This window comes from Nyctibius grandis, chromosome 4 (assembly GCF_013368605.1).
Source record: "Nyctibius grandis isolate bNycGra1 chromosome 4, bNycGra1.pri, whole genome shotgun sequence".
Classification (NCBI taxonomy): Eukaryota; Metazoa; Chordata; class Aves; order Nyctibiiformes; family Nyctibiidae; genus Nyctibius; species Nyctibius grandis.
Genome location: NC_090661.1, coordinates 95,974,624 through 96,000,017, shown reverse-complemented (window position 1 = coordinate 96,000,017; position 25,394 = coordinate 95,974,624). Strand labels below are relative to the sequence as shown.

Here is a 25,394-nt window from a genome sequence, read left to right as displayed (position 1 = left end):
TGTCACCGTGTAGAATGTAGCCTTTGTAACTTTTGTCTTGTCTCCATCATTTCACGCTGTTTGCCATGGGGGTGCACCTGCAGGGTTTGGAAGTGCCTGCTCCTGGGCTTGCTGAGAGGCGGAGTGTGTTAAGAAAAGGGGGGTTAATTGTGATTTTTATCTATTCTGTTGGTCAGGTGTTTCACTGTTAGAATGCCTTGGTTTTCAGAGTCTGTTGATGGCCTGTGAGCTGGGTATGAGCTATGTAGGGCTTGATTTTTCTGGCAGTTGCACCAGCTGAGCACTGACATAACTCTGCTAACTTTGGAGGAGTTGGTTTTGATTCACAGTGGCACACAAAAAAGAGTTGACCAGTGAGCCATTATGTATGTTTTTCGTTCAGATTGTTGTGACTTTTTCAGTCTTGAACTGAGCAGTTCTAGTTTAGTGTTCCCTTTTTTTTTAAGCAGATGAGGGTGTTTCTTTACTTATTTTGGGCAATGGTTTGGTGTCCTCAGAGAGACTTGCAGATCCACAAGGATACGTGTGCCTCAGGATGTCCTCTCTCTAAAGGGCAGTCTCTGTTTTGAAGTGAGCTGCACAGTTGTTCCAGCACCAGAGAAGCCCATCTGACTTGGATTTTGATGAGTTGAGGGTGGTGTGTCCCTAGCGTGGTTGACAGGCATCTTCTGACTGCACCAGTGCTAGCTGAAAGCCTTATTATATCCAGTTATTCTTCAGGTCCCCTTCAGCCAGAGGTTACTGCTCTGCCTCCTTTCCTCAGATCTGGCAGATAAACTGTTTGTGGGAACTTCTTGTATCAGTCAGTGTGACCTGGCTTGGCTAAGGTAGGCTGTTTTAACAGCTTAAGCTAACCTGGCTCTTTGACTTGCGTAAGCTAAAGCGCACTTGCATGAATAGCTCTGAGTAATAATCTCTAGCGTGGTGGGAGAGCTGTCCTCTTCAGCAGGTGCAGTGCAGCCACATAAGGAGGTGCGTTCCTTTCCTCCTTACAGCTTTCTGGTATAGATGTGCGCAAAAGTACTGCATGACTACCCTTGTGATGTTTATACTTACTTGCTGGTCAAGTAGCCATAACAGATTACTAACAGGAATGAAATAGCTTGGTGCCTTTGTGTGCAATGAATTTGACTGTTTAGTCAAGGATATAGGGTTCTGCAGAGTAAGATTTGCCTCTGTTTCCACAGATTTCTAGGTTTAGCTTTCCTTAATGCCAAAGGCTAACTTGTCTGCTGTAGCACTTTAATTGGGTCTGCGATACACAGCATGTATTTCTAAAATGCTTTTTCATCTTTCATTCTAATGTAACTGAAAACTTTTTTCAGGCAGTGTGAAGTAGCAAAATGGGTTTTTGACATTAATTTTCTAGTTCCCGGTAGTTTATTTTGGTCTTCTAATAGAATTTTGACAGATTTTGCTCTGTAGCACTGATTTTGGATTAACTTTTGTATTTGTAGCTGTGCCGAATACATGAAGGGTTGGCTTGGGTGGGAAGGTAGTTTAGAACAAACTGGTTACTGTCTTAGATTATTTGTAAAAATATGATATCTTTTAGACATGCTGTACATTTTACTGCATTAGAGTTCCAGGAAGTGTTTTTATTCTGATTTACATTGATAACGTGCAATGTGGTGGGCCTTACATAAAAAAAATTTAGAAAAAAGAAATACAATCTATCCTTGTCATTTGATAATTAGCAGTATATCAGTTAACAGTGCATAAAGCATCCCTTTGACTCACTGAGGTGTAGCTGTTGTTGACTGTGACTGTACAAAACAGTGTATCAGGCAGCTATTTTGTTCTCTGGATTTTGAAGTGAATTGTAGGCTCACTGCACTCTTCTCTGCTCAATCCAGCCAGTCAGTTGGAAAGAAAATTAAGCTGTTATGACTGAAGCACAATTTTCCACAAAAGTTATTTGGGGTAGTTTTCCCCAAATGGCTTGTATCTTCACCATTGAAATGTCTTGCTTGTTTGCATTTCCTCTCTAACTTTTATCCCACTGATAATCTTCTGAATATTTAAAATGAATGGTTCATGACTTGGATGCATCCACACGTTACAGAATCAGCTCCAAAGGACTTCATACCACATGTCTTTGACTCTTCACTTGTTCTTATGTTTTCTTTTCTTTAAATAATCTCATTTTGTGTAATACTAGAAATAGTATTCTGGCTTTTTCTTGTGCTACACCCTTGATTTGGTCTGTCTATTGTTTTAGTGTTGGAGTAATCTTTATCTACAACTGAAGTAGTTTTCATATTCACTTTTTTCTGTTTCTCAATTTCACAGATCAAGGTGTCAACATTTATAGAAAACCACCAATCTACAAACAACATGGTAAATGATCTTTCTCTTTATATTTCAAAACTGGAATGTCAACTAAATTTAACAGCACATGGACTAGTGAAAAGTGTTCAGTGTTTACTAAGCACTAAAAATTAGTAGTCCAAGCTTGAAACAGCTGTTATCGCATGTCCTGCTAAGTGATTATGCTTTAAAGCATGTTGTTTCATTTGGATCATATGGTTTAAATCTTGGCCACATTGATATTAATGGCAAAATTGACATTAACTGGGATTTTGCTGTCTCTTTAGCATGATGATGCCTTCCTGTATTTCACTTCTTTAAGTCTATATTTTCAGAATACAAGCACTGGTCATGGTAAAATGGATTAACAACAGTCTGCTTTCTGACAGGAACTTCATGAAATATCCTTGTTTTAAACAGACAAAGTACAATAATTTATTTCAACAGCAAAGACGGAGATGTTATTTTGAGACTGGAGATCCAAATGTACCTGTGGCTTTATATAGGAATCTTTAATTATTGAAGATAATATAGGTGACTTATCACTGATAGGGCTAATTTGATTCTCAAGTCCCGTGATACAGCTCAGGTAGTACACTGTACTTGTTTTTCCAGGTATTTGGATTCTGAGTTGGACAGCAGTGTTAGTGCTCTAATCTTTTTGGTGTAGATGTTGTTATAACAATGATGGCAGAAACCCACTGTCTTTAGTACTGCAGAGCAAGGTCCTGGTTATAATGGAGTGTGTTCGCTCTTCCCTTCTGCTCTGAATGGAAAACTTTGAACAGTAGATGATTTTTGTGTAATATGGTGAAAGATGGATGACTCCACTTTTTAAAGACTTTGAGTTTGTATCCCTTTGCAGACCCTTTATCTAATGAAATGTATTTAGGGTTAAGTAGCAAATTAGCAGTACTACAGGGTTTAGATAAGCAGTTGGCTGAGAGCCATTGAGCTGAAATGATTAGGAAAGCCCAGGAAGTCCATTCTGTAGTCAGGAGTGAGCATTGCAAATAACACTGGTGTAGTTTTACATCAGAGTTTTTTCCTCTTTCTTTTTTAAGTTTCAAACCATATGCTCATTTTGGAAAAAATCTTAACCTTATTTTCATTTATTTCTATGGTTTTATTGTATCTCCTCACCACCCATTAACATGTGAATGTTTAACCACTGACATCACCAATTCTAATACGTAAGTACTGTTTGAAGTCATGCTTTTGTAAACTCTGACCAGCTTCCTCCATACCTGCAGTTGTGCTTAGAGTTTCCCAATCATAAAATGCTCAGAATTCCCAATGATATCTAATACCGATGTTCCTAAACTACTCTGAACATGTTAGATGAGCAACACAGTGCTTCACTCCATTAACAGATGTTTTTTTGTTAAAAAAAAAGAGAAAAGGAAAGAAAAGTCCACAATCCTTGCTTCTGATACAACAGCTTCATGTAAGAGAAGGTACTTTGAGCTAACAGTTTGCAGAAAAGAGGTAGTTGAGGCTGATTTTAATGTAAACTGAATCCTATTGGATTTTTTTTTTTAATATCAAGAAGTGAAAGCCATAATGCACATCCTCACATGCTTTTAAGAGACCTTGGCTTAGACTGGAATCCTAAGTGGATGCCCCACTGCTGAGATATTTTATTGGTGAGGTTCATTTCATTTCAAGTGCCTTTCCCTGCCAAGTTGATCTGAATGGAGTTTAGTATTTATTAATAAATTCACATCTGCTTTTACTACTACTGCATGCTAATAAGCAAGGGCATGCAGCAGAAAAAATCCACTGGTTAAACATATTTGTTTCAGTTTTCTTTTTTTTGTTTTGCGGCTTTTCACAGAAACATAGGAAATAATTAGCATCAGTGGAGTTAAAATTAGTGCTATTCCTCTGAACTGTTTGTTTTCTTGTCCTAGAGGGAAGACAGATCAGTACATAAATCTGGTTTCATCTTCATTAATAATCAACTGTCCTTAGGAGATATTGGCAAATACTGTTAGGTTGAATTTTCTCACTCTCGCCTAATCATTCTAACACTGTGCAACACTAGTAAATCCAAAGCTGGTTTGGGGTTATTTTGGGGGTGGGGATGAGGGAGGAGAGGAAGGTTTGATACCAATCTATTGGCAAGAGAAAGACATTACTAGGCTTCAAATTGCAATTAGAAAAGCAAAACATGAATATGTTGGCTTTCGAAAATTAACTTCTTGTAAAGTATAAAATTTTGCCAAAATAAGGAAGACCTTTATATTGATACAGATTATTACATAGCTAAGTACCCTGATTGCCATCTAGATGCAGCTGCTTTGGCAGCACAGAGCAAGTCCTCCGAGGATATCATCAAGTCCTCCAAGTTCCCAGCAGCTCATGCACCAGCACCCAACGAGATACCAAAGATTGAGACGGACCACTGGCCAGGTCCTCCCTCCCTTGCGGCCATAGGTATGCAAAAAAAAAATGATACAAGCGATGCAACTTAAAAGGTAATGGTAACCAAAGTAGATTAATACTGGAGCTGTAAAAATGGGTGGTGAAGATTGTGTCCACTCCAAGTGTTCACCACAAAGTGCAGTTCTGGTGAGACCTCCGAGTGTCTGTGAATTTAAAACTATTGAATAGAGCTGAGTAGAAGAGGTTTTGCTAAAGGACTTTGGACTTGATCACACAGATATTAACCCATAGGCAAATTATGTGAACTCCTGTGCGGTAGCTTAAAAAATGTGGTGTGTCACACAAGCCTGACTTCTTTCAGTTATTGTCTATTTAATCTTTTAGTCCTAAGCTAGTAGCAAATATTCCACAGAAAATATGATTGCTTCCAACCACATGACTATTTTCATGGCAAGAAGCAACAACCGAAGTGGAACAGTTAACGGACTAAAAAAGTCCTGATTTTCAGTTACTGTTTCTACAGACTTTGTATTTTTCTTCTGTGTTGTTGCACTACAGGTATCTCATTTTCTTTTCTTTAAATCATGTCCATGATCATTTTAATTTTTTTTTGTTTTGTATTTTTTTCTGTTGATTTTTATTGACCCCCATAGCATAAAATAAGTTATCTGGCCTGGTTCATTTATGAAGTTACGTCTGAAACACTGAAGATGTTGCCTATTTCAGGTTTCTGTGAAGGACTGTATGGTTTTCATCACAACGGGATTTTCATAGAAGTGCTGGGAGAGGAGACACAGGGTGGGAGAGCTCAGTGACCAATTGAAGGGGCTGCATATGCAGCAGCAATTTTTTGAAAATGTCCTTTATATAGAATTGCAACCTGCAGACGTTACAGTCACAGTGATAACATCTACATACTTGAAACTCTCCTGACAATGCTTGTGATAACTACAGCATTATTATGTCGTATGTCAGAGGTGGAGCCTTTGTTGGAAATTTTGGCTCTTAGCTCAGTCTCTAAGGCAGCGGATGACAACTTTTAATGGTTTCCAGTAGAACTGCTTTGTATATTGGGTATCAGGTGATTTTGTTCCACCTCAGAAACTAAACAGGACTGCTTGGAAACTATGAAAATAAAAATGTGCTCATGGACCTATTTTATTCAGAAATAAAAAGGCATCATGCAAGATTAATCACTAAAAAACAGACCCACAAGTCCCAGGTTTTTCGACTCATCTGATTTTCTGTGTGATATTTTACATACAGAGCTAGAATGATTTCAGCTGTCAAAAAAATGAGTATTACTGCTATTTGAAAAGTCTTACAAAAGCCTGAAACATGAAACAAAATAATAAATAATTTAAATACAAACAATTTCTCTATAACTTTTTGTCTCTCCATATTAGCATCAATTTAACACTGCTGTACAAAACATTTAATTGATACAAACCTTCTGATACTTTCGTTGCAAAATTTACTTTTCATTCAAATAAAACACTGAGTTTGTCTAGCACAGGATTGGTGAATAACTGCTATCTAACTGCTTGCAACAATATCATATTCTTTGTATTCATGGAAGTATCCTGATGTCCAAATTGGACAATTTCTTAAGACTATTCAAGAAAATAAAGATTATTCAATAAAAAGTAAGAAACTAATGTAGAAAAAAAATAAGTTTGCTTCATTTTAGTCTAAAAATAATGCCTTGTTTATTCCAAATAAGAGTATCCATTTAGGAGATTAATGTAGTTTAATTTTCCACTTGAAATGTTAATTCGTATTCACTTTTCTGAGTTTAGATATAAGTATAAATGTAAATCAGATTTTCCGTTTTCAACCACGACTACAGTTAGTGGTGCCATTAAACCCCATGTTTCCAGAACTAGCAATCTGAGCTCCTTTTTTTCTGTTACATTGATTCATGGCTTTCGTATCCAGGACTGTTGCTTGGTTGGAAACCCACGTGCAGTTTAACTTCTTGTTAACTTTATAAGAAGCCTGATAGCCATAGGGCAGGCTTTCTGAGTGAGTTTTATTAAGGGTGATTTTGGAAAAAGTCTTTCGAGTCTGCAAGAAAATACTGCTTTGTTTATTCAGTAAACCAAACTGACCAGTACTTTCTAGCATTGAAATCTTCAAGCTGCGGTTGAACTGATGATACACAAAGCTCTCTCTGTACTGTGGTTTTGTGGAAGCAGGAGCTGACATGAGACGCAGATCAAGTGGAAGAGAGGAAGATGATGAGGAGCTACAGAGACGCCGGCAGCTGCAGGAGGAGCAGCTCATGAAGGTGGTTATAAGCTTGTCTTCATGTTGTTTCTGAACACCATCTAAAAAGTGCCCCTTTGTTTTCTATAAGCAATTTCTACTAATGCCTCAGTCAGCTTTATTTTATTGATATATTTTTTTAATTGCCATTTATAGCTCAACTCTGGTCTGGGACAGTTGATATTGAAAGAAGAGATGGAAAAGGAGAGTCGCGATCGGTCAGCCCTTTCTGCCAGTCGTTATGATTCTCCAGGTAATTCATGTAGGCAATGAAACTAGTAAAGAACGTGAATAATGAACACCACATATACACATACCAAGTGGTCTCCCAGAAGAGAGACCACTGGGAAGACCGCTTGATATGTGTTTATGTGGTGTTCTCCCCTGAAAGAGTGGCCTAATTCATGAACTGGTTTTGGTGAGGGGAGGAGTATCGTAGTTTTTTAATTAGAAGAAATATGAGACAATTTTGAGAGAGATTTTCTAATATAGATAAGGAGTGAGGTAAAATATTCAGTGACTATTACATCACACATATGCTAATAGGCTGGGTTATTAAATTTCAATAACACATTTTGCTTAAACTGGTGGTTCCTATCACTGTTTAGTCTCTCCTCCCAGGATCAGAAAATCAGCAACATTTACCAGTGGGGCTGCATATTCTAAACACGGCCAGTGTTTTGGCCTGGGCTGACATTTGGATTGGGGGTATTCTGTTCCAGAGCAAAAGTACAAAAGTCAACTTTGGTTAATTGGTGGCTTAGATTCTTGGCCTCGTTGCACATTTTGATACAAATCTGTGGCCTTCTCAAATCTCCAGAGAAGGGTCTGAGGATTTTATTTCACTCTCTTCATCCAGTGGTCATTGTAGCACAGCAGCTGTACTTCAAGCCGAGAAGGGAGAACATGAATCTCTTTGGAGTCATCCACTGGAGTAGCTGCCAAGCAAATTAAGATTTCCTCATGTTCCCTGTTGTATAAGTGTGTTGCCTCTATTTATGGTCTTGGAGAGAATGTCTGTGGCTCTTCCTCACTGCCTGTAATGTTTAGAGGGCCAGAGTCTACCTGGTCAACTCAAAGCTTATGATTTTTTACTAACCTTAGCACAGGTTGGAGGACTTCTTTCTTGGAGATGTGTCCATCTCTTTTTGCAGTGATAATCAATGCAGTCATCAGTTGCCTTTTGTGGAATCAGTGGTACCTTTCCCAAAGCTGCTTGTTGCTGGCAACAACAGTGCCTCAAGTTCTACATTCCCTGCCCTTCTGTGGTTAAAATGACATTTAAAAAACGAAAAATTGCATTCGTATATAGAGGATCTTGTCTGAAGGGACTGTATTAACTGTAGAGGTGCTATTGATCATTATGCTGACAATCTTTCTATTTATCCATCTTTCTATCTGTGTTCAAAAATACACCCTTGACATTACCACATTGTCTTTATCTTGCTCATGCAATTTCTGAGGTCAGTGCAAATGCTAAGTTGCATGCCCCCAGGATCTTTATTTCACTTTAATTTCAGATGAATGAAGGAGCCACAGAGGTCTGTTGAATCATGTCATTTTCTCAGAAGTGTCACATCATGTACAGAATAACTATAATTTAGGATCAGAATGCCAAATTCTCAAACTTCTTTGAGTTCACTCAGCACTGCCCATTCTAATCATTCTCCTGGTGAAGTCAGTACCAAAACATCTGTCAATTACAGTGTTACAGGACTAAAACTAATAGCCTTTTCTCTTTTGTAGCAAAAAATGGCAAGCTGAAGCATGTGAATACAGAGAGAATGGAGTATGCTAGTTGTGTGTATCTTGGCTTGTGCAACAGCAGAAGCTGGGAGCATGAGTGCAGTAATAGTTGCAGTAGGAGGAATAGAAACGAAATCCATGAAAGGTTCAGAGGGTATAGTGATATGTAAACCACGTGTGCTGCTTAGGAGGGTGGAATTGAATGGACCTGCATGGGAGACTTAACAAGGAACCTATCCAGTGAAATACTGCTGATCTTGGTTTCTCCTTGTCCGTTATCTTGGTCTCATCATAAGGTGCATAGCAATAGTTTATCTAGCTAAGGACTAAAAAGTTATTTTGCTCTGTTGTATGATCCTTGAGCATTACTTTCAACTCAGCAGAGACCACTTTGATTTTGAGCCTGGCAAAATCAGTGTCCCTTCTTGATGACCTGCCACCGTGGCATGATAGAGCTGTGTGTAACTTACAGAATGTATGGAAGGTTGTGATGAGTCTGGGGCTGAGATGTTACTTTCTTAAATCAGTGTGTCTCAGTTGGTTATGTATGTGCTTAGCTCTTTTAACTGTGTTTTTTATGCTAGTTGATTCCTCAAATGTTCTTGGTTTTGAGTTTCCATGGGATTTTTCCAGTAAAAGATTTTTCCCTTCCTCATTCAACAGCACATGCTTCAGCCTCCAAAACCTCTTCTCTCCCTGGCTATGGAAAAAATGGACTTCACAGGGTAAGGAGATGGCAGTTTTGAGAAGCGGAAGGTGGCTTTAATTATCCATGGTATTTATTTCCTTATTAACTCAATTGGATTTTCAGTTTGATCAAGCTTTCTTATAAGACCATCTGAAGTCAGACAAAACTTAATTTCCCTTCCCACAAACTACATTGTTAAAAAGGCAAGAAAGCAATGCAAGAAACATTGTGAAAATTGAGGGGGGAAAAAAGGCTTAAAGCAATTTGTTTCTCCCCATATACCAACCTGCTTGTGAAGTCATGAACTGTGAATTTATGTGCATGTTCCTCTTTTCCTGTTACAGCCCGTGTCTACAGATTTTGGTCAGTACAACAGTTACGGGGATGTGAGTGGTGGTGTTAGAGGTAAGGCTGAGGAGCCTTTTTACATGCCACTTCATTACTGAACATATTATGATGTTTGATCATTTCTGCTGTTTTATTTTAAGGTTGTGGATGTGGTTGCTTTGTATTTGCTCAGTACATTTTAACTTCCTCTGGTAAACTCAACAATTAACTCAACCTCTGCAAATACCTATTAAAAAGTTTGGGTTAATTTTGCTAAATCTGCTCTGTGGAGCTGATCCTTGTTTGTGCCAAGGGACTGCTTTAGCATTGGTACAAATGGAAAGCACGTAACGTGTATATTATCAGGAATATGTACTGAGTTCTGTTATGGTTTGAAAATTACCATCCACTGCGGAGTCTGAAAGAATGTGCCACAGTGAAGAAAGGAGGATAATGCCTTCTAATCCCCATTGCTGCTGATTTTCCTTATGACTTTGAGCTAGATGTGATATCAGTCATTGCCTAATAAAAATTGACAATATTTATGAAAGTTATGAAACTTTGAGAGGTAATGTTTTGAAATGGTTTGAAGTGAGAGAGAGAGAGAGAGAGAGAGAGGCTAGTTACCTCCAAAGGGAGATTGATCCCAGTTGTCTTAGATAGATGATACCCTACGATCAGGCATCTTCTGTTGGTGCTTGTGTCTCTCTATAGACTGTGGAGGAATCTAGAGCTGCCTGATGGCAGAGATTAGGTGAGGTGAATCCTGCTCTACACAATTGAATTTTAGTTGGCTATTTATTCACTTGATTGTGGTTTTGTGTCTTAATATTTCCAAAGTGACTTGATTTTCCTGAATGAGAAGCCTGCTCGAAATGAAAAGGGCTGCAATATTTGGAGTGTTTGACTCTTTACAGACTAAGTCCAAATGTAGGAAGGTCGCTGGTCTTACAGAATCGGGTGGGATTTTGAAAAGATCAGGTAGACCAGAAGACACGAGATTATCTGGTAGATTGTGACTGATTTCTGTTCTTCCACACTCTAAAGCTGATGAAATTTCTCTTTTGTTTTTCAGATTTCCAGGTAGAGTACAGGTTTTCATCAATCAACTGACAACAGAACTAAAAGCATCTACTTTCTTGTTGATTTCTGCTACAGGGAAGGGTTTCTTAAGACAATAGCTTTGATTTTCCTGCATGTTTAAGTATAATCACCAATGTAGATTCTTATCAACAAAAAACGGGCACAGCCTCAGATTCCTCCTTAGTACCTCCCCAGAGCTGAGTTGAGACAGCTCACACCAGTTCTGTGACTTGCTCTGTAAAATCCACTGTCTGTTGATACATGAGTTATCTGTAATAGTCCTCTCTGGACAGCTGAGGGTGGATTTATTCCCAGCCTCTCTAGTACCAACCCCAGAGACATATAGAAAGTCTCTTCTGGAGGCAATTTTCTTCCATATCAGGAGCCTTGAACTCCTCATTTTTACCCTGGAATTTGCTCTCCAGACAAGATGGCTGATCAATAGTTTTCTACAGTGCTGCCATCACAGATGAGCCAGTAAGAGGTGTGCTTGCAAATATAAACCCTTTTACTCCAAATCCTGTCTGCAGGGTTTTTTTCAGAATGGTTTGAGTCTGGCTGGCTCCTCAGCACAATCACAATAAGAAATGGCAATTTAAGAAAGGGTTTAATTACTTGGATGATTTTGTTAATGGTGTATCAAAATCATGATGACTGGAAAGAGAATAGGATTATGGGAGGAGAGAGGAGTTGTCCATGTATTGTGCTCAAAACATTATTTCATTAGGAACAGTCCCGGTGTCAAAACAGAACCTTTTTACCCTATCACTGTTTGTGTTCATAATAAAAATTTTCCATTGTAGAGACAAAAAAAAATCCCTCAGCTGATACAGTAAGTGACAGGGAGCCCAGAGGTGTAAGTGTTATATGCTGTTGGGTGCAATCTGAATTAATGCTTCTGTGTATTTGTCCAGAGAAGAGCCCTACTTAGTCAGCGGAGTGGGAAAGGGCCCACCACTCTCTTGGGGTCCATGGGTCCACCTGGGAAGTGATGTTGGTAGGCTCAGTGAGGAGCTATCCTCAGCCTTAGCAGTGACAGAAGGCTGTGGTGGCAGAGAGGATCAAAGGATCGCTCTGCATGCCTCAGAGAAGTAGTAAACGGTAGCCATGGCAATAATCCATATGATAAGACTTGAAGGAAGTATCAGGGCAAATTCACCTTTGTTTTCACCACTACTTGAGTGCCTTTACCCTCTGTGTGTGTAACCTATGTGTCTGATGTATACCTGTATCTGATGCAGTCCCTTCCGGATGGTCATGTCCCTGGAATGAGAATGGACAGAGGAGTATCTATGCCTAACATGTTGGAGCCAAAGGCAAGTGCAGATGTTATTCACTTTCCTTCAAGACAGTGAAGATTTGACTGTGAAATGCAGATAAAATATGGGAAATGTCTTAGTTCCCTTGTTTTTCTTTACCTCTTGCTCCTTATGTGCCAAACCTCTCCCTTTGTCCTGGACTTTGCCTATTACAGGTGTTAGTACTGAGGCAGGCTGAGGGCAGCCCAGGTGTGCTTCTTGGGTTAAGGAGGCTTTTTGAGAGACAAAACAAAGATACTGAAGATGCTCAATAGCTAGTTCTCTGTCAAGCTTCCACTAGCCAAAAGAGCAGGCCAAACTCGCTGGGAAAGTCTCAGATCTGTCAGGTTGGAAAAGTGATGTAGAATATTCAACACACTGTTGAGGCTGTCTTAATTTAAAAATAAATACATGGATCTTTGTTTCAAACTGGAAGTTAGATACCTACATGTCTGTCTGGATCTGTTCTTTAGCTCTCAGCACTGTTAGCCTGAGATTATTTCAATAATGTTTAATTCCTTATATAAGAAATTCTTTGGGAGATTTATCGGAAAAAGAGGCAATGTCAGCTGAATGTATTTTAAGATATAAATTAATATGCTTTTGCATCTCTGAGTCAAAAATGAACACAATATATAGCGGGAATTCAACCGGGGTTGTGTTTTAAATCTTGTAACTTTCTCTGTTGCTGGTGAACCTTCCAAGAAATCATGATTTTGCCAAAGTTACAAGGATCAGCATTTTTGCAGTTAAGTGAGGAGCTCGTTTTGCAAACCAGATTATTACTTGTGCTTCCAAGTCACCTCCAGACAAACTGTACAAGGCAATAACCCTAGCTTTATAAGCTGAGACCCCAGGGCAATGTATAGTAACAAGTGTTTTTATATGTTATATAAATAAGACCTTGGGGACATCCCCAACTCCTGAGGTACTACTTTTTATTCCAAATAATTTCTCTTTCAGTGCAATAGAAATTCTTATAGCCACCACCACTGTTGATGCACCCAGTGATTTGGAATGTTACTTGGGGTGACAAATTCTGTCAGTATTATTAGTGATAAAATTTATGGGAATTTTCATGAGATAATAGGTCACTTTCTGTTGATGTTTATAAAGGTGATGCCAAACCCTCAGCATGTGTGAATCGGTAGCATTTTTACTCATGTCAATGGTCCAACACTAACTTAAACCTGGTAAAGTAAAAGAAGCCAACTCAAAGTCAGCATGAAACACATGAAAAGTCAAAATTAGTAAACTTAAGAATGACCAAATCTTACCAAATGGTTCTCCAGAAAGGACAGAATTTGTGCATCCTGCCACCCCAGATTGAGACATGCATTGTTGTGAATATCTAAATATAGAATGTACTTATGATCGTAGATCTTGACTTAAACTCTGCCTGTTTAAATATGAAAAGTTACATTTTAGTTTCCTATAATGCTGTGTATGGTAGCTGTTTCCAGTATCAAACATAAACAATGTAATTCAAAGTATAGACTTAATTGTACAATTGTGACAATGTCAGAATCTCCTAAGAATCATATCTTACAATTGGTATGTAAGCACACGTTATTTAAATTATTATTACTTAAAATAAACTCAGTGGTGTGTTCATTGATGCCTGAATCTTATTTATTATATCTCTGAAAAGTTAATTGAGATAATTGTTGACAATGGAATGAACTTAATTGCCTAATACTGCACAAAAATAGATTCAGTTGATTTCCTTCTGATGTTAAAATAATTGAATTAATAGCGTTTCATACTAGCTTAGCTATCTCTCCAGGAGAGTTTTGGTGGTCTCCCTCTTGTTCGCAGTGGGCAAGTAAAACAAGACCCGTAAATAACCGTAAAGGCTGAGCCAATCCCCAGTGAAGTCTGCAGAAAAACATCATTGACTTCAGTAGGGCTTGGACAAGGACCTCAGTGGGAATGCTGTTTTCCTACTCGGCAGAGACATGCAATGACAAGGGCTATAGAGAGGCTCTGTCAGAAGGAACATGAGCTCTCCTAACTCATTCCAGGCATTTATAGAAGCGTCTGCCCAAGGAAAAAAATCCTAAACCAGAGTTTTATTTGCCAGGGATGATTCCAGAAACTGATTTTAAGGCACGTGGTTTTCTGAGGTCTTTTCTAAGCAGCATTGTTTCTGTTGGATTAGACTGATTTGAGACCCACTGACAGTAAACATTTTACTTCAAACAAAGAACCTGTACATGTAAAACAAAAGTAAAATCATTTATTCATTCAGGAATTGATTATTGGCCAATAAGTGATATGTGTAAGTTCTGGATATTCTTTGCAACGTAAAGGGAAATCAATGGAAATGTTAATGGCAGATGTGCTGGACACATACTCTTCTGAAGCAGATGAAGGTGTGTAAGACAAATATGTCTATAAAAGTATCTCTTTTAATCCACGTGTGTATGGCACAGACAGCAAGCACAGTGGGCAGTTGTTTGAATTCTTTATCCAAAAAGGCAAAGAAAATCATGTGATGAATTCTATTGGATGCAGTGGCCCCCACAAATGAATACCTTGCTTATGCAGAGTTGCTGCTTTTTTTAATGTACTTTCATCTGTTTCATCTTTTAAAAGTCCACTAAGTGTCTGTTTCCGTAGAGCTTTGACACTTTGACAACCATCAGTTAGACCAGTGAGTGACAAATACATTTACCTTAATAAACTTATACATTGATGGATGAGAAAGTTGACTAACAAAAGCCAGCTGGTGTATTATATGCACTATAAAAATCAGTGGGGTGAGCAAGTAAATAGTGGCTCTACAATATGAGGCAGGCTGATCCTAAACAAGTTCTTGCTATGTCCACATTGGCTTGTCTTTCATGCAACTTTAGGAAAAAAAAAAAAAAAAAAAAAAAAAAAGCTGTGATTTCCTTTGAAAAAGAAAACAAATGTTTGTGTGGTTATGAAAATGAGACACCTTGTGTTCTTTCTGCTTTAGAATATAAATATAAATACATCTCTTTCTCCCCCTTTTATACATTGTTAACAGATTTTTCCATATGAAATGCTCATGGTGACCAACAGAGGGCGAAATAAAATACTAAAAGATGTAGACAGAACCAGGCTTGAGGTAAGAGAAGCAAGTTCCTAAATGCTCTTTCCTGCTGAAGTTGTTTGTTGTTGCACACTTGAAAGCTCAGACACTGAAGTGTGGGTCCTTGTTAGACTGGGAAGATTTCTCAGCACTAAGCAGGGAAAGAGAAGTCAGACAGGGGGAGGAAGCAGCCACATCACCCTGAACAGTGCTGGGCCAGGAGTCCCACATCTCTGTCTCCCTGCTCCTGGACTGAGCTTCTCACAACCTCTTCATGTTTTCAAGCAATGTTATATACTTTGTAAATTGGTAAAAAGCACAAAATTGGTGAAGTGTTTTATAGTCATAGGATCCATATTGGAATGGAGCAATACTTTGTTTGATCTTGGATCATTTCTTAGCTAAGAGTCAGTGTCAGCCATCCTTGAGGATCAAAAGTCTAACTTTCTTTAACTCATCCATGAGTCCTGTGAGTTGGCTGATATCCAAAACAATGAGGATTTAAATCTCTGCCAACAAATAGAAATTGTTTACAACTTTGTGGATTAGAAAGACTTAAGCAGCCTAGTGGAAGGCTGGGGATGTTTAAGTCGTTTGTAGTTAGTTAATCTTCTGTGGAGATGAATAGAAAGGGCCACAAAAGTTTGGGTAAGTAAGTAACCATTTATGCACATTTTTAGACTAGTAGATATGTGGTCACTAATCAGAATTCAATGCTGTGTTATACTAGGGCCACAGGGAGACACTTTCCCCATCCAGTACACACTAAAGCAGCTGAACAAGAAGTAACTTGTGCACAAGACAGCACCAAAAAGTGTTTCATTGGCAGTAAAGAAACGTGCTGGACAGTTAGTCTGGCCAGACATCTCTTCCTTCTCAGAACTTCAAATGTAGCATGTCAACCTGCAGCCTATCTGCAAAGCTCTCCTGAAGCCCAGTGTCTGTTTGAACTTCCATATGTAAGCAGAGGTAACTAGCTAAAGCCTGGAACAGGGACGTGCAGGAGCTGGTTTTGTTCTCTGGTCTATCACTGCTTGTTGGGTGACTTCAGACAAATCATTTTTCTGTGTCTTGCTTATTCAGCAACTGAAATAGTTCTCCTGATTTCCTTTGTAAACTTCTCAGACTTAACAAATTGCAAAATTGTATTGATTCATTGAGCACTCGAGTTCAGGAGGACTTGGATGTGTGTATTACCAAAGCATTATTATTTCTTGCAATGGCTCTTACACAGTGAGGTGAAATCCCTAAGGCACTCCTGTCTCCTGTTGTGTCTCTTTGGTTTTGACTGACCATTGCCTTTTCTCCTTTTTTTTCTCTTTTATTTTTTTTTTAAAGCGTCACTTAGCACCTGAAGTTTTTCAAGAAATATTTGGCATGACGATACAGGAGTTTGACAAGTTACCTCTCTGGAGACGCAACGACATGAAGAAAAAAGCAAAACTCTTTTAAATCTCCCTTTAAACAAACCAACAAAAAATGATGCATAAGATATTGTATCATACGGTCCAAACTATTTGGAAGCAACTATTTATCCACCAAAAAGGGAAAATCGCATAGTGGCACCTCTGTACACAGCAATTGAACAAGATGAACATTTGCCCTCCTGGAACACAGGGAGAAAATATCTGGGCTAAGAAACAACAATGATAGTCTTCAGAGGTGTTGACCTGTTACATGATATTATACAAGATAGGAAACTGTTCTGTTCTTCTCCCTCGATGATATTCCCTTTACTTCTCTCCACAATATGATGGACTTTATTGCTAGAGCCAGAAAGTGCCCTTAGGATGCCGTGTAGACTAAAGTAGTTGTAACCACTCCAAGAACTGGAAAAGAATATATATATATAAAAAAATATATATATATGTATGCGTGTTTGCGTGTGTGCGCACATGTATTTATATCTAGCCATCTATGTGTGTGCGTGTATGTATGTGTATATACGTGTATATATATGGAGAGAAGGATAGATAGATGCTCTGTAGTGAAGGAGAAGCCCTTTGCAACATACCCACATGGTCACATTAAGTCTTTCACACAACTGTTTCTTAATTGGCATTCTGAAATGGCATCTTCTTCATGTGATACAATCTGCAAAGGCGGGTGCTCTGCTCACTTTCAGTACATACCAGTTGAATTTCTGGAAAATGGACTCCTTGTACTTGTATATATTTGCTAGGATCTAGGAAGTGAATTGCTGTGTCTGTTGTCAGTCTTCCCTCTTCCACACTTTCTGCTTGAACTAATAAGGCTGGAGCTTAACCAGTCATTTCAATAATTTAAGATCACTTAAGTAATGGGAATGATGGAGAAGAGTCAGTTTTCTTGCCATTTAGTCCAGGAGATGGGTGGATGGGGGTGGGAGTGACAGAGTGAGAAAATGCTTTTTTAAGTGTGCCCTGGTTCGCACCCAGAGATTTCGGGACAGACTCCCTGCTAGTAATTACTAGTACAGCTCATCAGACTGCAGTGGAGTGTAGGATTTTACATCAGCAGGGAAGATGGTTCTCTGCAAGCTAACACACAAATTCATCCCTCTGTGGGAGGAATGTTTATGAATTAAAAGGTACCATCAAGGTGCCATGCTCTGCCAATAGAGGCTTTTTGATTAAATTGCAGTTGCTGTTGTCAGTATGGCACAGTGCATGGGGCCAAGCACTCTTTTTAGTTAATGTAGTTCTTCACTTGTGCTTGGAAAAGAGGGCACAGGCTTTTTTTTTTCCTCTCTTGAAGCTTCAAAGCTCCAGCCTTGGTTATTTTTATTTCCCTTTGTGCCTGACTTGGTTTGCGAAGACAGAGTAATCATGCAAGACAGTTTCTGAGCTGCATTGAACTCCTTACTGCTTTCAGTCTTCTTCCAATATGCTGCAGCTTAAAAAACTGCCTGTATATACCTTAACTGCTTCTGGGCAAGTCCTATACAGAGGAGGACGTGAGCACCAAAGTAACTTAATGAATGCATTGTGGCTGCAAGGTCAGCTTTTTCTCTTCCTTGGTGCTTAACTGCCAATGCATACTGCACTAACGAGCCCGTCTCCTGATACAGGAGAGGGTCATTTAGGTTCTGTGTCTGTCAAAGAATATCAAGGTTTCATTTTTAATGCAGAAACTTTTGGCACTGGAGATATCAGAACCTTTGTATTTTCTGTTATATGAGACATTGGTGTTAAAATCTGGAAGTCAGGAAGGGGAAACAGTCCCGTGTAGTTGTGAGATTCAGTATCACTGTGTTGAGTTCTGTATATCACCAAATGGCATTTCACCATGAAATGTGCAGGACAGCCCAAATCCTGCCTTTTCTTTGCTGGTTTAGGAAGTCCTGTTGCAACAGATCACTGTGGTTTCTTTGATAAAATCTGAGTTGAAAATTCAGTGTATGAGAGACAGATACAAGGAGTCAGCACCTGCTCCATGTCCCTATAGCTGATGGAACAGTGAGCCTGTGGGAGAAGATGGAGAATATGCTACCGTGCAGATCTGGCATCACAGTCCCCACTGAACAGAAGTCCTCAGTGAGCACTGTGATACACGCAATTGTGAGTAAGCTCTCTGGACTTTACTGAGATGGCAGCAAGGATCATTTCAACATGCTTTACTTCATTTTCCAGAGCAAGCATCTGAAAGGGTTTTAAAGGAACACTGGGAAGTAAAAGGGAATGTTAGGGGCACTGGCAGTTTGAGATGCATTTTGAGTGACTGCTGAAACCAAATCCATACGACAGAAGAACAGCAGTGTTTTACAGTCACAGGCTCTGGGAATGCTGGAGTCTCAGAAATTCAGGGTTTGTCACTTGCAAGGTGTGGCTTAACTTTGAGGTGAACATTTGAGGTTTTATGCATTTAAAATATTAAAATTCTCCAGATTTTGTCAACCTAGACTATACTGTGCTGCTGCCTTTCAAACACAGTAGGCATTACGGGTCTTTCAGCCCAAGTCACCTTGACAATAAGCCTTATTGATCTGACCACTTGCACTCTCAAAGATGTGAGCTGCCAGTCTGCATTTTTCTGTCCCCATCTTAGATTACTATTGAACTTCTCACAGCATATGAATACACTACCCAGTCATTTCAAAAATGACTAAGCCAGGTTGTTTTCTCTCCTCTCCCTCCTCTCAAAAAAAAAAAAAGAAAAAAAGCTTTTGAAAAAAAAAAGAACCCAGCCTCCTAGCCTGTGAAGAATGACAGGGTAATTTGTATGTGCCTCATCAACTGAGAATTTAAAGCTGCAATTGCAGCTTGGGAAGGAATGAAGAGAAGCCAGCTTAGATGCTGCAGAAACAATTAATCTCTAACTGGATTTTTGGGCCACTGCTGGTTCACATCTCGCTGGTGTGGAGCATAGTCAGTCAGTTCACAGCCCTCTGCACTAGACTTAATACTGCTTTTTTTCTGATTAAGAACATGAAGAGTTTTTGAGCTTTATTTTCATGCCTGTAGTTAATCCCCCTTAACTATCCCAGCCACCTACATGTAGACGACCCCAAGAGATCGCATGTCCATAAAAACCACTGCAGACAGCCACAGGGGGTGTGTGTGTTTTCTGCAGTGGGCTGTTAGCGATTGTCACTGCAACATTTTCTGTTCTTCCATCTGGTCTTCCCACCTAATAAAAACAGAAATGTAGCCCAAGGGAGAATTTTCTTTGTAAGCAATGAATCATTTTCCTAGCGTCAATCGAGTAGCATTTTCTTGGGCAGTTCTTTGTAATTCCCCTCTTCAATATTCCCTTAAGACATGTCAGGGGTTGGACTAGATGATCTTTAAAGGTCCCTTCCAACCCAAACCATTCTATGATTCTATGAATATGCCTTAAGTACACACTTACATTCTTCTATCATCTCCTGCAAAGCATTTGAGCTTCTGATGAAGTCCCATCAAACTCAGTGCTGTCACAAGAATGTCATTTCCAAGAGGATTGAAAACTGATTGCTTTTTGTCTTGTTTTTTCCCCTTTTCTGCTTTAGGAGTGAAGAGCAAAGACCTGTCAAAACATTTATTTGGAATGGCATTACAAAATAACCACACGTGTGAAAAATGGATTATGTACACATGCAGGTTCTTAATCCCAGGTGCACATGTAGCACACACGCTCCCCTTTTGGAGTTGAGATACTATGTGAGTAGTTAACCTGGAATTTCCAAATAGTGCATAGTGTTGAATAGACAGCAGTCATTAAGTATGACGGTTGTCACTTGCATATGTACTTGTATCTGCGGGGCTTGTGGATACCTGGTTCTGTGATGTATTGTGTGTGCAAAAGGCAGGGTCAGTTTCCCACATCATGGAAGTGCCAGGCTGACCACAGGTAATATCATTTAAAAGGCCTCCTCAGGCACATGTGAACATTTGCAGCACCCATCCCTGGCAGTGCTTAGATGGAAGGGTAATACCCTGTGTGGTAGTCTTCATATTAACGGGGAATCCAGAGATCTGACTTTCTGGGTTTTGTGCCCCCTCCGGATACCGATCTGATAATTTCCATATGAACAAGTAGAGAACTGTTCTGCATTACAGTGGGAATAACTGGCCATACCCTCTATAGCTGTGCCTTAACTCAGTGTAAGCTCCAGCCTACTGTGAGCCAGAAGTTCAAATAAATATGTTGAAATAAATATGTTTTTCATCATCTCTGAAGGTAGTAGAATTAAGCCAACCTGAGGAGCAGATTTGGAAATTACTAAACTGTCCACTGTTTCTCAGTGAAGCAATGTTATCTATTGTGGCCTCGATTCAGGAAACTGAATGTAGCATCTCAACTCTGCCAGTGTCCTATCGCAAACCTGCTAAGTTTTCTGTACAACTGGGAGAGTAAGTTCTTGTGAAGTTTGCTCATAGAATTTCATTACTTTTTTTAATTGTTTGTTATCATCTCATCCTAGTGTCATTTAAGACAGGTTTTAGTGGCATCTCAGAAACATACTCGGGTTTGGTTTGATTAGCAGCCTTTCATTAAATACGTTTTGTGATGCATTGTGGACATAGCTGCAGTGTGCTGTGAAAGGTTAAACTGGGAAAACAGTAAGTTTCTTAATAGCGGCTACATGGGACAAGTAGTGCTTTTACTTCTGTCAAGACATATGTCATCCCTCCTTACAAAGTCCTATAGTCCTAAGTTCTGGGAAGGAGGAGGGCTGGCATAAGCTTGATTTCTCCAGGGTTTGCCAGAGTGGTGTTTAGCAGACTTAGAAGAAAACGCAGGCATAAGCCTGTGATACCTATTTCAAACTGTGGGGAAGTCAAGTTTGGAGCCCATAGCTTATGAGCAGCTATACTGAAACTAATGGTATGAAGGTGTTACAACAAGTGACAGAAAAAATAACCCCCAAAATGGTAAAAATATGAACATCCTCTAAACTCATCTTGGAATGACTTATCTTGGCTCATCCTGATTTAGGAAGAGATCTTGGCATATTTGTGCCACTGCCTTGTACAGTAGACTAAATGGAAACCGGCCTTTGTCCCACTCCATGATTCATTGCTTTCCTTTGGAATGTATTTGTGGAGGAGGATGTCCACATCCTGAAACTTACCTATGGCAGTAAAAAATACCAGTCAATGATAATGATGATGCAATAAAACATGTGCAGGAAACAAGAAAATCAACTAATCTGTCCTGAAATGCCAGTCATCTTTCCATGTCAGAGACACACTTAGGGTTGACTCCACAGCCCCCTTCCCCATTCAGTTAGCCCCAGCTCATGGTCTGGTTTGTGCCCTGTCAAACTTTTTTGGCCCTGTCAACACACCTGTTTGTTAGAGTCCAGCATAGTCTTCAGGGTAGATGCATAGCAAGGGCTACCAATATGTGGCATGTTTTTACCCCATTGCTACGTAATGAAGAGCTAGAGAGAGCTACTGAGCACTGTGACAGTAGTACGATGCGCCTTTCTCTTTTAATGTAGAAACATCCTCATTGCTGTGGGTTGCGGGACTGCGCTGGCTGGTGAGTTTTTCCTTGTGATTTCTCCCACACACCTTTTTTGTGCTTAATAAAATAAGGAACAAAAAAAAACTTATCACAGTGCAAAGATACAGAGTTTTTAGTCAGACAACTCTGCTGGCAGGAGCTTTGTGATGCCCGCATTTGGCAGGGAGAGAATAAGTATTATTAATTTTAATGTAAGCATCAGTGCAGGAAGTGGGAATTTAATTGGCCGTTAATGTTGTTTGCCTGTATGCAAAATAAATTATTTGTTGCCCAAAGGGCTTCTAACAGGGAAATGGATTTCTGCTAATGATCTCCTAAAAAATGCTTGTCCGTGTGAAGTGGTAATACTTCCACGTGCATTGCGGTCTTTCTTTTGGGGTAAAAAGAGATGACTGAAGGCAAACAGTAACCTGTTTTGTCAGGATAACCACAGTTAATACAAGTGTTGCTCCCAGGACATGCAAAGCTGAGGCCCACAGGACCTTGCTCCTAGGGATTAGGAAATGAAGCATTTCAAGCAGCAGAAGCAGCTGTGGGAATTCCAGCGGTGCCTTACCAGGCTGAGTCTCTAGCTCCCTTAGGCGCTTTGACAGGTCCCACTGGACACTTGCCTGGGCCTTTGTCACTGAACACCCTTCAGAAAGCACTTCCCCCCACCAGATGCAAAACCACTGAAATCAGTGGAGCCTCTCACTGACATCTGCATGCTTTGGAGCAGGCTCTTTCTGGGCTGGCTAGACCAGGAAAGTCTCCGACTGCTGTGTGTGCCCACAGCAGCGAGCTCTGTATGTCAGTACCGGATCAGTCCTGTCCAAGCAGTGCGGCTCGGTTGTTGCTGACAACTCTTCCTGTAAGGGGGCCTTACAGCTGGGGGCTTTTTTTTAAGCTTTGGAAAATGAAACTAATTTTTCAGAAGTATGTTTTGCTTTAAATCAGTAGATTTTGGCAATAGAATGTTTTATTATTTTATTTTTCTTTTCTCCTCCCTCCACATGTTACAAACCAGCGTTTTGGGGAGGTATCCCTGTGTTTTCCATTCATCTGTGAGACAGCTCTCTTTCTGAGTCTCTGTAGAAGTGAATCAATGTCTTGTCTGTACAGTAAGTCTGCTTGTATGCATAATGAAAAGTGGAGCTGGGTTGCTGTTCTGTACAATTAGTGTTTCCACTGTCATACCGCAAACAGCACCTACTGCACTCCCGTGCCACTGTAATCTGCATCACTGTTGTACTCAAATCAATGAATAAAGTTTGGAGCTTTATTCTTAATCACTGGATTCATGTTGCCTCATTTATTTGTTTGTTTTTTTCATCTTGCAGAGTTACATCAAAGTCCTCTTACAAAACAGGATGTGCGAGAGAGAGAGACAGACAGACAGACAGAGAGGTGAGGCATGAATGACCAGAGCAAGACAGATTAACAGATAACACAGCTTCAGTGAAACACTGGCAAAAGGTTAGAAAATGGACACAAGGCTTCCTGTAACTAAGCCACTAGAACTAGGTATTCATACAAACCACACAGGATTTTTAATTCTGTGTGGTCAATTTGCGGTTTAAAAGGACCTGAGATATCAGCGAGGTCAACTAGGTCATGCTGTTACATCAGCTTCACAGGCTAAATGGTTTCCTTTCTTTATCCTTGCAAGTGCAGCTAAAATTTTAGTCCCTGACTTGAAAAGATATTTATGTGTCTTAGTATTTAAAGTTAAGTGTTTGCCTAATTACCTGGAGTTTAAACCTGCCCAGCCTTGGTCTGGGTGTAGCAGGTAGGGGACGATGCCATTCAAGGAAATAGGGCTATAAAACACCTATGAATGTGCTGAATGCCTGAGTCTCCAGCAGACCATCGTAGGAGCAGAATTAGGCACACTGCACCTCAGAGAAATCTGTAGCAATTCTTGTCAGTGCCTCAGAAGAAAGACACGTCAAGGGACTTCACTCGTTACTGCATATAGATATTCCCTGGAAAAGAAGGTATTCATACACAGCTCTCTAAATGACCTGCCAAACATCTTCACTGAATTAATTTGAGCCGCCTGCAGTTGTGGGGCCTGGAGCAACCAGAGCTGGAGCCTCATTAGGATTGGCCTCTGGGCTTGTTTGTTAAAGGGGAGAGGAGGTGTGGTGGTGTTACTATTTGAAGTGAAACCACTGGGGATCAATCCTAAAAAAACCTCAAAGGGTGTGGGAAAGAATCTTGCTTCAGGCCATTGATCATATGAGCTGCAGCTCTCTGTTCAGGGGCAGAAGCGATGCAGCACGCATTCTGCACAGCGTCCTTGAGCGTACAGAAAGCCCCTGCAGCATCGAGATCTGTGCCCTGCAGATAACATGTTCCCCATCTCCTCTTCCGCTCCTCAGCCCTCTGAGACTCATCCCTGCCCTTGCACTACCTTGGTACTCTGCACAGGTTCTCTCTCACAATGAAAGTCAAGGTTTACTCAGGGTTTTAATTCAATGTACTATGTTGGGTATATCTAAGGACCGAGTGTCAGGTGAGGTGGGGGGCTCATGTTCCTGCTTGGAGAGCAAGAGGTGGGGAATTCAGCACCACCGTGGAGTTAGCCTTTAGCAAAGTTCATAGCTGCCCCATTCACTTCCCAGGCCATGCGTAGATTTTTGTTGTGTTATATTTGTGCTGGAACTTGCACAAGAGAAACTCTTCCGTGGACAAATCCAGCACAGCGACCTGGTGGCAATTAGATGCTTCCTTTCTTTGGATGGCTTGCTCCAGAGATCGTGTTTCTGCTGTAGGTGGGACAAAATCAAATCAAAATCAGAAAATCAGATTCATTTATTACAACTGCTGGAAATCTGACTCAGTGAAGGGCAGAAGCACCACTTCAGCAGAATATTTAAACACAGGGGTTTTGCTATCTGTATTGCTGCAGTGCCTAGCTGGAAGAGCCCTAATCCTGAACTGAACAATTTGTACATACATGGTGGAGATGACACTTGCTTTGAACATTTAATGGGCTAATTTTCAACAGGCGTGTAGGCCTGTGGACTTCAGCAGATTGGCGCATGTGTTCCAGTATCCCTCGTTTTTCTGTTTCCTCCATGCTTATAGACGTTTCCCGTCCGGCCACTTCACAGCCCTCAGAGCTCTCAGACCAGGTATGAATGAGGACATAATAACCCATTTTCTATCCTCTTCTTTTTAGGACCAACACTGAGAAACTTCAGGTTTTTTAGGAAACCACAGCCTCTTGTGAGCAAACCTCAGCTGATGATAGCACACAGTGCTGTGCAGGTTACCAGTGGGAAGTGCTGGGCAAACCTGAGCCAAA

General features: G+C 40.1%; 1 protein-coding gene across 9 annotated transcripts in view; it reads left to right on the top strand.

Moving 5' to 3' along the window:
* The window catches only part of ABLIM1 (actin binding LIM protein 1), a 210,759-nt gene extending 187,389 nt beyond the window's left edge, over window positions 1-23,370 (top strand). For 6 of the 9 annotated variants that reach the window (XM_068400198.1, XM_068400199.1, XM_068400200.1 and 3 more), the window contains 7 exons: window positions 2,293-2,340; window positions 4,567-4,749; window positions 6,897-6,988; window positions 7,123-7,219; window positions 9,376-9,437; window positions 9,745-9,805; window positions 10,803-12,035. In XM_068400198.1, coding sequence (XP_068256299.1) covers window positions 2,293-2,340; window positions 4,567-4,749; window positions 6,897-6,988; window positions 7,123-7,219; window positions 9,376-9,437; window positions 9,745-9,805; window positions 10,803-10,840 — 581 coding nt within the window. In that variant the 3' untranslated portion in view covers window positions 10,841-12,035. The other 3 variants (XM_068400205.1, XM_068400204.1, XM_068400203.1) reach the window with 3 other exon arrangements.
* Window positions 23,371-25,394: the final 2,024 nt, after the last annotated feature.